General features: G+C 36.0%; 1 protein-coding gene across 1 annotated transcript; it reads right to left on the bottom strand.

The window, feature by feature from the left end:
- Positions 1-8,032: 8,032 nt before the first annotated feature.
- LOC145779561 (sterile alpha motif domain-containing protein 15-like) lies at positions 8,033-12,821 on the bottom strand. The gene is made up of 2 exons (XM_082591178.1): positions 12,487-12,821; positions 8,033-10,379 (listed from the first exon to the last, which is right to left on the bottom strand). Exons 1-2 carry the CDS (start codon positions 12,648-12,650, stop codon positions 10,163-10,165), a joined length of 381 nt encoding a protein of 126 aa, XP_082447304.1. The 5' UTR covers positions 12,651-12,821; the 3' UTR covers positions 8,033-10,162.
- Positions 12,822-14,214: the final 1,393 nt, after the last annotated feature.

Below are 14,214 nucleotides of genomic sequence, written 5' to 3'. Positions count from 1 at the left end.
GGACTAACTCTTCTTTGTTGCTTCAAACTAATTTTATTTTGATAATGGCGCCACATTTTTTTTTTAATTCACAGATTCACAATGAAATTTTTTAAGAAAAGACTGCAGTAAAAGTTCAAAGTTAACCATTTTATTGAAATTCAGAAAATTTGCAACATCGCTGACGAATCTATTGCTCAGGAAGCAAGCATACACAATAAAAGATGTAAATACGTCAATTTCTGCTGAAAACTTGCAGGGGTGAAGGTACTTTAAAGCAAGTTGTAGTCAAATATCAGGGTAACAGATGCTTTTCAAGAGTTTCTAGATATAGTCTGCAGTACGCTGCTTTCAGATATCTTGAAGTCACTGTGCAATTACAACAAAGATAGATTTATAGTTGCTTAATTCTTTGCCCGCCAACGCAATTTTATACGTAGAAGCAAAATAATCTTGGATGAATATGCCACAAAACACCTCCATAAGTTGATACGAAACGCCTCCTGTCTAACAATACTGGAAAATACAATAGACTATCGTCTATCTTGCGCCTTTCACTTGATTTTATCTCTACGCTTACCCAATGCCAATTTTAAAATATAAATATTTAGTTCAATAAAAAACATCAGCCAAGCATTTTGTTTCTTATAAAAACCTCACTACAGTCTTCAGAGGCCTTACAGTTTCACTTTATGTTTTTTTCGCCTTCACACAAAAGCCAGCGCCATAGAATGTATGGTACCACCTGCCAGTCAGTCACAGCTTTTGTCAATGTTACGCTATAGCATAATGAGTCCACACTACCGTGACGAAACTAATTCTTCTTAGTCGCTTAGAACGCTATTATTGAATCAAGCGATTTTAAACGACCTGCAACCTTATTTCGCTTGGGAAGCGTTTGTTGTTGTCCGTCTGAGCTCTGCAAGTCCATAAATTCGAAATCTTGAAACTTACCGATCAGTCTTCCTTTTTGATTTCGCTTTGTTGGAAACTAAAACCTACTTTTTTATTTCGCAATACAAACGCATCGCAAATTCTTGAAACCTCAGTTTCCCCAAGCTCCATACTGCTTTTGTTTAACCTGGTCGCCTCATACTAGCAATTTAAAAATTAAAACGATTGGGCTTCTTTGTAGGTCCAGACGTGCAGCAATGAAAGCAAGTCAGAGCGATGGCCAAAGTGACAATTTAAAAATTGAAAGCGTGCAGTCGTTTAAAGATTTTTGCAATTGCCGTGGACGACGATACACTGATCGCAATGTAGCCTAATGCACTTTTTTATAACAAAATAGCCTTCGTCAAATCAATGCTGGATATAACTTCATGTAGGCTACGAAAGTTATGCCTCATGCTCAATCTTTGCCCGAAATAAACAGTTTTTCGCTACTTTGAACCGTTATTACCAATGAAAGTGATCCACAAAACAAAACGTATTTACATTAAATGTTTGCCTTCATTGCAACTATCCCTAGTACGCCTACTCTGTTTGTAAATCACTTCCTCGAGGTTTTATACTATTTACTTTCAGAATTAATGTGACGTAGGTGTCAAAACTACAAACAGCTGCTATATTTTTTAATCAATTATGTCAGCAAGCAACAGCCTTCTACCGCCTCATTGAAAAGCTTTACACTTTATTTTTACTCAGTAGCCTAATACTTTTAGCAGACTTAGTCGGGACAGCTGCCTTGCACAAGTTTCTGTTACGAGCGATAAGGGTTCTTCGAGTACACTACGGAGTGGTGCTTGTTTCGTCTCAACCCAACACGTGGGCTATGTTTCCTTTTTTTCTGGAACCTTGTGAAGTGGAGCGATAGGTGAGTAACTGTGTATGTAGCTCAGGTGCGACCCCGTTTGAACGTTTCTCAAACCAAAAGGTGTTTTCGATGCTTGTCTCGTAGTTAACAAATCAGTAGTGTAACGTCTGTGGCGTCCTGTCTGCAGTTATGTACTGTAATATATTGGTACTGTAAAAGGTGAATCGTTCAACCAGGCGTGTGCAGCAATTTCTCTATTGAGGGGATGTTTTCATCACATGTTTGCTTTAACTTTCGTCTCTTCCAATGTCTGGTGGTGCAATACCACCAAGCAGGTAAAGTTTGTTGATATTTGTGTTGTGTACATCTGCAGACGTTTAATTAATGCAATAATGATGATTAGTTGTTGGGTATGTCGACAAGGCAGATGCAAATGTCACTCTCGTCTAGTTTCTTGATGACATGGGAAATAACGTCATAAGTCACAGGCTACAAAGATCCGCCAACTAGGATGCAGACAAACCATTAAACGTATAAAGTAAAAGAAACTAGCCAGGTTTGATAACTTGAATAACTGAATATTTTATTGAAAAAGCTTTCTCTACTTTTACGTTGTGAACAGCTTTTTCAGTAAATTCTAAAAGTTGCCGAACCTGACTGATTTACATACGGCACTTAGCATGCCAACTTTACTGTTTGATAATAAAATGATTGGATGACTTTGAAACGTTTCACTAAAGCACTCATGACGTTTTTGGTAGGTTGATTATATCGTCTGCGTTGTATCCAGGCTTACGCCCGGTGGTTGAAGATTTAGATTAAGTGGATAGGAAGACAAGAAAGCCAATCTTCTTGTTGACCTTCAAGTATGTCTTCAAGTGTAGGCTCTTACCACTCGACCACGATGTTTATGTTGATTAATTAATTATTACTATTCATCGTCTTGTATTTCTACTTTCAACAGCTCAAGATGTTGGACTTTCTGCACTGCTTTTGGTTTAGAGACAACTTGAACTTAGGTCATCAAAAATTAGTAATTTATTCACAATGTTATGATGCAAGCTGGCAAGTGGCAACAGCAATTAGGTTACAGTTGAAATCTCAAAGCTAGGTGAATGGTTTTGCCTCTGTAGACATAAAGGGGGCTTCTCTGTTCGAGAGTAGGCTAAAGATTCCCTCAACCAATAAACCAATATTGATGTAAATGTGTATTAAATTAGGTGCTATGCTTTTAAATATCAATTTTATTATTGTACTTTTGTCCTTTCACAAATTCTGTACCGACAGTTTTTGGTTCCTGTTGTGAACAAGAGTAGACAAAACATTAAAAGTTTTTTTTACATAAAAAGTTGATGCATTGTTTCAGATTGCTTTCCATTCAGCGGTACCTATTGAATAGATTAATTCACAAACAACACTTCAACAGCAATAGAAAACTTCACCTTGTCAAGCTCGGTAGCCGGCCCTGCGTCAATGGTTTAAAGCCTCTACAAGTATGCGAAACTGCCAGCAATAACCCATCAAAGGCTTTACCAGTCCGAGGATAAAGATTCACACCAACCAAACCAATTAAGAGAATGGACTGATCTTGAAAAGCAGCGATTTTGTGTTAATCGATTTGAGAAAACGCTTGTATACGCTATCTTTGTTGTGACATAACCAACCAATTGTTGTTTTACACTTTACATTATTAGATATTGCAAATGACATTTACTTTTATGTTGAAAACGATTTGAAACAGATTTTGTTTTATTTCGACAGAAAATGTTTTTTTTGTTTTTTTTTTCACTTCAAAATCGTAGAAATCTGGTTTCATCATGCTCTTGAAAGATATACAAAATGAGAATGCATGAGAAATCTTGCAACGCAGAAAGCGTCATGAAGTGAAAACGCCTGGCCATGTAGGCTATATAAACTACTTTTTCAAGGTCTACATGAGCTAGTTTCGCTTCAAGGTGTTTGAAGCAAAATACAATGTATTTATAAATTCTGTTTGTTTTGTGGCTACGTTTCTCTGCTTTGAATGGAGCTATATCAAAAAATGAATAAAATATTTACAGCTTGCAGAATTTTTCCTTTTCTTTGGCGTACCGGTACCTAACTTTTGTAGCATGATATCTCAAGTGAGGTTGGAAGAAGGCTATAATCATAACTGTGAAGCAGAACAAACCAATTAAGTTACTTCGCTCAGATCCCCGCAACCGGCTCCTTATGCTCTGAAGTCATTCTGCTCCCAGCTCCACAGCCTTGTGTCATTGTGTGCTGTGGAGCTGGGAACAGAATGACTTCAGATCAGAGCATCAAAGTCGGCAACGTACTAAAAGTTGTAACATTTGCGAAAGCCCACTGATGGAGATCTGTAGACCTTCCTACTATCAGCCATAAAGACCTATGTATAATGTGGCATCTATCTGAATATTTTTAGATCAAATTCTCCACAAGAAAATTTAATTCGAAGGAGAGAGAAATAAACTTGGGACAACAAATTTTGTGTCATTTTTGGTCTATTCAACATTTTATCAATTAGTAGGCAAGTTATTTGAAATTAAAAGAGATGGAAATACTCAGGGCTGGATTTCAGCCGGAGCGGTCCGGAGCGCCGCTCCGGAAGCTCGATCAAAAAATTGACTTCTCCGGAACGGCGTTCCGGAAGCTCAAATATTTTATACTCTTATTATGCTTTGCCCTGTTCAGTAAAAGTATATCCATAATTCTTGATGAGTCGAACACGTTAAATCGGGTATTCACTCTGATAATAATATATCTTCGTACCAGTCTTGACGGAAGCGAACCTGTGAATGTATTTGTCTTGTTGAGCTCGCTATTCTTACGGCGAATAGCATCTTTGATTCCCTGAAGAGCTGCCTAAAATCACATGGCATGTCTACAACATTTTTATCTTCTTGGTTGATTGGTGTTGCATGTGATGGCGTGGCTGTGATGATAAGTCGCAAAAATGGTGTAGTAAAATGGCTTCGTGATTAATTTCCAGACATTGTGGTGTGGTATTGTGCAACCATAGATTGGAACTATCGGTTCTTGATGCTGTAAAATCAGTCAGTAATTTGAATCGATTTCGATCTTTTATGGACAAACGCTATAACCTTTACCACGCTTCTCCTAACAATAGCAGGGAATTGGGTGAATGTGCAGCGGCTGTTGAAGTGCAGTTGTTGAAAATCGGAAGGGTAGGCCTACTGGACACACGTTTGGTAGCCTCGAGTTTCCGCACAGTTAGTGCCGTCTGGAATGATTTCCCAGCACTTTTCGAATTTTTCAAAAAGGGAGCTATTAGCGACACAAGAGATTGTCGGGAACGTATGAAATATCAAGGACTCTTGTCGACGAACACTCGCAAGAATTATCCGAAATAGCCTAAGCCTTGAACTGTAAAACAGAGCATGTAGGCTACTATTTGAGATGCAAATAACAAAATTAATAATCTTGCAAAATTATCTGAAACACGAAGGAACGAACCCGGACGACATTATGGCATTGCTAAGGATGCTGAAGAAAACTTAGAGTTCAAAGGTGTAGAATTACATGTAAACATTTGCAGAAATAACCCGCTAATCAATCCCCGCATCTTCTACACTGTAAATCAAAAAGTGTAGTTTTAACCACTTCTAGGGGTGGTCTAAAAATTCCACTTCTACTTTTTCATTCCCACCCCATAGCCTATTGGGAAAGATGGTCATTTCCACCCTACCAAAGGGTGATATTTTCCACCCAACAGAGAAGGGTGTAAGTTATAACACTTAGAAAATTCCATCCAAGATCGCTTGTTGAATTCAACAGACTTGTCATTTATTAACAGCTGAAAAATACTTGATTCAACTATTTGGCCAGAGGACACAGTAATGACACACGGAGAAAACGAAAGCATTAAAGTGGCAAAGAGATTGCGCTTAGATGAACGCGAAGCTGCTGTGAGAGGAATTCGTGAATATAACTACAAAAAAAAGATCCCAGAGTCTTCAAAATTTGAAAACGTCACTATAATCCCTTCCAATTTCATCGAGCGAGTGTGAGCGCGGATTTTCACAAATGAACCTCATACTGACATCTGACCGTGCTTCTCTACACACTGTAACTGTTTCAAGTTTACTCTTTAGGCCTATACGAATGATCCGTCTTCCACTGAGAAATTTTTAACCAGCGAAGTATGTTGGATCCTGGTTACGCCATGGACGTAACTCGGCAATTGAGACCCGAAGTCGCCAGAGGATTTATGATTTTGAATACGATAAGTGTCTTAAAAATTGTAGGCTATAACTTGAAAAATCAAAAGTGGAAAAAACTAAAAACAATTTTTTTTCTTTTATTTTTCTACGCTATAACTTGTATTTTTTGTATTATTGTTTCACTAAAATATGAATATTTGCATTGAACAACGCTATACCATCTATAGACCATGATAGCCTACTTACTTTAGCAACGTTTTAGGTACGGTACGTCAAGTGTGTTGTTTCAAAGTCTTATAAAGACATATTTCTGAATTTCTTCTACGGCACCTAGCGCATTTGGAAAGTAAAAAACTAGCGCTCCGGAAGCTAATCTTCTGGAAATCCACCACTGGAAATACTACTACAGAAGCTCTATGTTTAATAGCTTAATTTGATACCTATTTGCAAGAAAAATGCTCTGCTCTCGCTTTCTTGAAAGAACTATAATGGATGTAACAGACAATTTTTAACATTATCTCTCTTGTGAACTGGTGGAGATAATGAATATTTGTGCTTTTGGACCTGTGACGACTCTAAGGTTCATGAATCTTTATATATAAGGGACCTGGAACCTGAAGAAAACGTCGTAGGCTATTGCCATGTTTTCGGAGCTAGCTTGTCATTTTAAGTAGACTGGTTCTTCGAAATAGATTTGGTTTACAACATATCTACAAAAACCCCTCAAAAGTCGAGCTTAGCCAGCAAATTAGGTAGCTTAAGTATGTGGATGTTGAAACAATGCAAAAATAACTAAATTGATGCTTAGAAAGTCATATTAAAGAAACTAATTAGCAGCTCTTTTGATAAACACTCCCTTGAAATTTGATAGCTTAATTGACCATTTTCACAAAAGAACCTTTGTTTGAAAAGCGCAAACGGTCATCAACGTACAATGAAGAAAAACGTTAATTCTGGTTTGGCTGTGGAGCCTGTACGACCTTTCTTTTTTTACATTTCTTCCCTGCTTTTGTTCGAAGAACAAAGCAAACGAATGAAGATCTTGAACTCTTTCAACAAAGTAACTTGGTGCGGTAGCTATTAGGGTTATTTGAAGCAAACTTTTAAAAATTTCGTTTCGACTTGACCAAATTTGTTTCAAACAATCCTATTAGATTGTAATTTTGGGTAAACTCTGAGCGTGCTGTCTGGCATGAATTTAATCATAGCCCAAGCCTTAGTTTGTAAGTCATCACTCCTGGTAATGGAAATTATAAGACAAGAATACCTACTAAATCGGGAACAATCGTGATGGGGGCTTGTTTTGTGACATTGTGGACTAAGCCGCTGCCCAGTAACGTTGACAGGGGAGTAGTTTGAAACTCTGGATAATTTTATTTTTAGGGACCGGAAACATTTCTAAGGGGGCCCGGAAATTTGAAGAAATTCCCACGTAGGCTACTTTTAGAATATAGTGCATTTTTTAGAAGTGTAGCCTATTGATTTGGAGCCCAATGATCTCCTTGGTACTCGGCTCAAATTTTCCTCACAACAGTCCTGCTACTGCTGTTGTGTTAGTTGCACAAATTAAAGCTTAGTAGGCTGTTTTTTTTTTAATCTTTTCCGACTTTTGTTGCTTTAAAATGAGATAATAAGCAGTTTTAAATTGAAATTGTATTTGTGAGTTGCGTTGATGTTTGTTTGTTATATCTTTATCCTGCATTGCGGAAAGCGGACTTGAGCGCTATGCATCGAGTAATGGGTAGAGGCAATTATCGTAAAGTTTCTTGCCCAGGGAAACAACAGCAAGTGCGGGTGGCTGGAGTCGAACATGCAGGCTCTCGACTGCGAGCCTAAAGCGCTAACCACTCGGCCACTGTTGTAGATACGTAGGCTACGTATCCGTGTGAACACCCGTTGAAATAAATATATAACCTAATTTTGTTTATGCATTATGCAAGTATTAGGGGCCTACGTATTAAACGCTTTATTGCTATTTGTTAACAGCTGGATGATTTTAAAGTTCTTGTACTAACTTAGAAGAGCTCGAATCCTCAAGCACCTTCACTGGCTGATGTTGTTTTTTCTCTTCTGTAAAATCGTACAAAATAGCCTATAATCAACTGCTACAATACAAGCTTGTTCTCTTTCTGGTATTTGTAAAATGCTAAATTTCTTACTTTTTGCTTTGGAATAATGGCACACATAAACCTACTAAACATTAACCTACTAAACATTACATGCTTGAGGTTATGAACAAATAATTCAGTACCGATAAATTAAAAAAAACTTTGTATATTTCAACAAATTTTATGCTACGTTTACCACAGTGTTTGGCAATAAAATATTATCCTGAAGAAAATCTGCAGTTGCCAAAAGCGCATGCAAATTACTATTTCTTTACCACATCAGCTACAACGATGAATACAGGCGCGAATCTAAGAGTTTGTTTCGGGGGGGGCCAGAAAATTTGAAAATCAATTAAAAAGAAAGAAAAAGCTAAACAGATATGAACAATGATACTACGACATATATGATATGCTAGAAAATAGACATTAAAACAACCATTTTCATCAATTGTGATACCGAGGGACTAATATCAGCTGTTTAGAAGCATATCAAACCATTTGATGCGAAAACATACAATTTTTCACAAAATTTTGGGGGGGGCCCGGGCCCCCCCCATAAATCCGCGCCTGGATGAATATAATAATAACATAACACGTGCAAAGAAATAGAATACAAGCTTTTTACCAGAGAGTAATTAAAATAACGAAAAACTGGATGATATAACAAAGCCACCGAAGGTAAATTTTTTTCAGAATTATCGACTAACTTCAAGGTCTATTTGCTTTGTAGTATAACAGCCAACAGCAGTAGGTTAATTCTTGGTTGTGGGTTAGATCTGACAGACAGTCTAAACTGGCATTACAAAAAAATGGACAGTAAGCAATTGATCTATTAGTTCATAAGCGAATCAATTATTATTAATTTAAAACACAACCTAATTAAATAAGAAATAATTTCATGAGCAGTGGGCCTAGTTTTTACAAGGGATCCAGAGTGTAGGTGTAACATGTACGGTTAATTTCGGTTTCGGTTAAATGTTAAAATATAAATTTGTTAGTTAAAAACATGGTACATGTTACATAGGCTACTTTTAAATTTGATCCCGGAAGGGTTTTCGTAGACCTAAAAATTCCAGGAAAACATCGTTTATTGTGATATCGCATCCCATTGTTTCAAGGCTCGTTTTCAAAGACAAATCTTTTTAGTACAAAATAAGTTCCTTACATGATAAACTTTCTTAATAAATTTTACTCCTTTAAAGTAAGCATAATGCTTTTTTCGTTTTTAAAGTGTCGTTTGAAGGTCCAGAGCCAGGGAGCCTTCATTGATAGCATACCGGGCCCAAAATACTCCTCAACGGCCATGATTAAAAGACTACGACAACGCAAAACATAAAAACAATCAATTAACCAAGCCATCATTTAGGATTATTATTGCAATAGAAAGCAAAACATATCAACACAGACCACACTGTTTTGCAAACATTCAGCGGTTCACAGTGTTGGTGGGGAATCTGTGCAAAAAGTATCTTAACTTGATAATGCACAATAGAAATGGGGTTAAGGTCGCAAATAAACAAAAATATAATAACATCAAACGTTTTTCTGCAGTAGACCTATGACACGATGAAAGTGCAAAAGGGAACACCATAGCCTACTATACATTTCAGTGGGGGAGAAGGTAACAACCGACTAATAAGCTTAGTATTATGTTTGAGACAAACGTTGTAGGCTATGTAGCGTAAAGTAAGCAACCTGGCATATCATATTTAAACAGGCTCCTATAGTGGGCCTATTCCACTAATAGCCCCATGCTCTTTTATGGCATAGACTAAATTTATTGTTCATTTGCAGAGTGCCATAATAAAGAAAAATACAAAAATAATAATCAAATTAGCATATATTAAACCACTGCTTTTGAGAAAACTAATAAACATGAGGCTAGTTGTTATTCAAAAAGTCGTAGGCTAACCTAGATTTGAAGAAATAAAAGCACATTTTTCGATTTTTGGGTTGCAAATGTTACAATTTGCGTAATTTCACTAAGGAAATTGACTAAGTAATAGACTAAGTAATAAGTAGCAATTTTACATCTAGCTAATTTTTAAGTGAAATCTCACATCTACTTTTATTTTAGTGAAAACGTGAGCTTCTGTCAATTTTTGTAAAGACATTTATCATGAAAAATCGTAAAATTAGTTGAAAGACCGTTTTAAAAACTGAGAATAACTGAGCTTGTCAGCCTTTCGTCCAGTCCTGCTTTTAATTTGTAAAAACATTTCCATTGGGGTTCCAGGATAGTCTGCGATACTCCTGTTCCAGTAGGGTTGTTCTAATCCGAGCAATCCGCGAATGCTTGAGGTTATGAACAAAATATGTTCGAAATCGGTAATGCCGTATCGAGGTAAAAAGCTGAAAAAAAAATCCAAGTTAAATTTGACAATCTAATTACTAAAATGTGGCTTCCAACTCTTGATTGAACAAAATATGCAATAAATTACCAACTCACAAAGTTTTAGTTTTATAGATTGATAAGCCTACCCCATATCGTTAGTAGACTTGCCTTGCTGTATATTGGTCATGTGGGAGAGTGAGGTGAGATGAACACCTTTTTGCTGAAGTCACTTTTGCAAAAAATGTTTCGCTTCGAAAAATCTTAGAAACTTGAAGCACTAGTGCATTAGCTCAGTTTGATCACCTTGTGGTTAGGTGTAAGAGCCAGGGTTGCAGGGGGTGCAACCGCATCTCCAAACATTTCAATTTAAAAATTTGGGCAAGAACTTTCAGAATGTTTCAAAAGATTTCATTAAGATTTAATTTACAGTATTCTTGATTTTCACTCAAATAATTGTTATGCAAATGAACTATTCAATGAGTCAAAAATTTGGCAAAATTTTATAAAAGTTTGGGCCAGAACTTTCAGCATGGTTGAAAAATTTCATTAAGATTGAACTTATTTTTGATTTTTTGCTCATATAATTGTTATGCAAATGTCAAATAAAGTGCAACCGCACCAACAAACTATTCAATTAGTGAAAAATTTAGCAAAATTTGATAAATATTTGGGCAAGAACTTTCAGTATGTCTCAAAAGTTTCATTAAGATAGAACTTATTTATGATTTTTTGCTAAAAAAATTAAAATTATATTTTTAGGTTGAATTTAATGCATAAAAAATAAAAATAAATCTGCTGAAATTGAGCATGATTTAAGTTGTGAGGGTTAACTGTGTAATTTGTTGAGACTTGAGAGTTCGAAACATTTAAGCAGAAAATATCCAGATGTTTACAAATTTTATGAAATGTATATTTCAATCCTATGTCCTCCAATATTGAAAGTAACGCTTCAAACGTAGCCTATATCTGACAATATCAACATGCTCAGCTGAAATTGTTGCCTGCAAGTTTAGTTTAGAAGATCTGAAATAAATTTTCAACATCTGAAAATATCCAGATGCTTGCAAATTTTATGAAAAATATATCCTAATCGAGATGTGCCAATACTGACTTTGAAAGTGATGCTTCAAACACATAACTTACAATATCAAAATGCTTAGCTGAAAATATAGTCCAAAAGTTTAGTTTATGAAATTTTAGAAATAACTCTTAGCTTGTTAAGATTTTAGATCCTTATGATAATTTGTATTTTGAAGTAGCCTACATGTAGCCGTAGGACAATTATTAGGCTATCTTACTGATGTGAAATGTTTTTTATGTAGGCTATTGAGTTAGGCTATTTGTATTGTTATGGTGCTTTTGCATTATTTGGGCGATACTGATAGGCCTAGTTGACAAATTACATTTACAGTATATGCAGTATATTTTTACAGTATACCAGAATATTGAGAGCAGTGTAGAATGTTTAATCAGGTTGTCTATGCTTGGTTGCAAAAAGTACTTGGGTGCATTTAATTATATTTGGGCAAGATTTTTTTTCGCACCCTCAAAAATTAACTTTCCCTATAAACAAATATATTGACTAAGTGGCATTATGGACCAAGAACATATGCAGGACTAAGAAAAAAATAATTCCGCAGACATAGTTTTTCCAAAAACAGGGGGGCTTATCTTACCCAATTGCACACTTTACCCCAGTCTCTTTATTCATTGATGTGCCCACAAGGGCGTGGGTGAGTGAAACTGTCCTCCATTGAGTTGGTTACCTTCATTTTTAATGTTTATAGATTACTGCTATTTTTATCGAAGATCATATTCGATTTTTCCTCTTTATGCTAAGCCATTGATATTTCTTTTCTTTATTTAATTACCAGTGCTAAAAAGATGTAGGCTATAAGCTATTTTGTGGTGAAGAGAAGCTAACCAAAAAATTATCTAGGCCTATATGACGCATAGCAAAAAGAAAATTTGAGACAAAAATACAACTTGACACACAAATTCGTAATAATTCCAACTGATTTTAATGGGGGGAGCTAATTTGACAAAACTTTTCAAATTTAACTTTAGCTCTGATTTTCGGATTCAACAGTTTCTTGAAAATACTGACATGACCTATCTATTTACCTTGCATCTGATATGATTAATTTTCTTCCATCTATTAAATTTGAAATAAAACAATCACGATATTGCGGAAAGCCCAATTCTTCAATCCAATTTGCGACATCTTCCTTTGTCCAATGCAGTGCCGTTGGAACCAAAAGATCACTTTCTTTCATATTTGAACTCATGATTGTTTGTATTACAAGTGTGCAATACTTTAATTTAAGCTTAGCACCTTATTTCTGGATCATGCCCTAATGCTATACAAAAGTAGAATGTGCTATTACGAGTATGGTCACTTGATTTCTACTTTTGAAAGTCTGCAAATGACCATTTTATTTCCGTAAGTGAAAAATTGAAAAAGCAAACATGCTGCTCTCGCATTTGGTTGCCAAAGCAACTTATCAATAGATGGCGCTATAATAATTTATAACTCCAACAATAAAGGGATACCTGTTCAGTTCGGTTTGTTTTTATTTCTGACCATCACAAAGAAAAAGCAAAATATCACAAACATAGCAGAGGTCTAGAAAAAGGTAGAAGCTATGTTCTTCTTCTTAGGTACCTATAGGCTATTCTTCTTTTTGCGTTTGAGGCCACCGCAGGTCATGTTGTTATATCCAAGCACAGCAGTCAATGGATTGTGTTTCCAAGGAAAGAAACTTTACCTACTATTGAAAAACGAGGATGTAAGCAGGTAAATAACGTGCTGAGAGAAAAAAATGATGTTGTAAAATAAAGCAAAACTTTTCTGGAAAGTTTTATTACAAAAATGCTATTAAAAGTAACAACAAAAAACTCCAACAATGTCCAATATTTTAATTATTTTTTTGTGGGCTTGGATTGAGAAGAATAAAATTTCAATAAAAATGAAAGGGAGTAAAACAAAAATTGGAGTTTATATGGAAACAGTTCAGTTTATTGTCTCAACCTTATCTCGAAGAAAGGAACTTGCTAGCAATTTTCTCAAAAAAAGGTAGGCTAATAGGCCTGCACTTAAATCAAGGAGTTCACTATAATATAAAAAGAAAAGAAAAAAATGAATCTGAAATAAACACAAACCGCCACGATACAAACGTATTTACGGTAGGCTATTTCGCCTATTTTCTATACCTCATTATAGGCTACTTCGTTTCAGGAATTTGCAGAAGTAGGCTACGTCTCACTTTTTGTTTTCAGTCTGGAAGCCTTTGGTAAGATTTTATCTCCTAAAATCAACCTAGATTCGACTTCAAAGTTGACATACTCTTGTCAAAGTACTCCTAGTCCTGTCAACGCTATTAGTAGGCGCTATTTCTACCCGATGTGAAATTTCTAAAGGAAAAAGTTTATAAACACAAATAGGCTTAGGTCTGAGAGAATTCAATTGAATGGCAAAAGCAGGAATCGAGAACTCTGTGTGATGAATTAGTAGGCCTACCGCTACCGGTAGTGTGATAGACCTATTGATTGGCCATAAAGCCAACCTCATGGGCGAAACACGTGTTCATCGCTGTCAAGTGTCAATGCTTGTTGCAGTCGACTGTCAAGAAACTGTGAACTCGGTGTCGTAAAACCCACCGAGTTTGTTTGGAATTGTCAAGATCAGTCTGCCTAGCAGTAGCGTATTAGATTAATCAAGCTTCATGAAAAAAAGGCAACTAAGGATAGCCGTAGGAGGTGGGGATGCAGGGGGCAGTCGCAAACACGTTACTAAAAAAAAACATTTCGAATTTGTCCAAAAATGTGTGGTTATATTGGGGAAATTGTAAA

This window comes from Aplidium turbinatum, chromosome 11 (genome assembly GCF_918807975.1).
Source record: "Aplidium turbinatum chromosome 11, kaAplTurb1.1, whole genome shotgun sequence".
Classification (NCBI taxonomy): Eukaryota; Metazoa; Chordata; class Ascidiacea; order Aplousobranchia; family Polyclinidae; genus Aplidium; species Aplidium turbinatum.
This window is presented reverse-complemented; position numbering and strand designations above follow the sequence as displayed.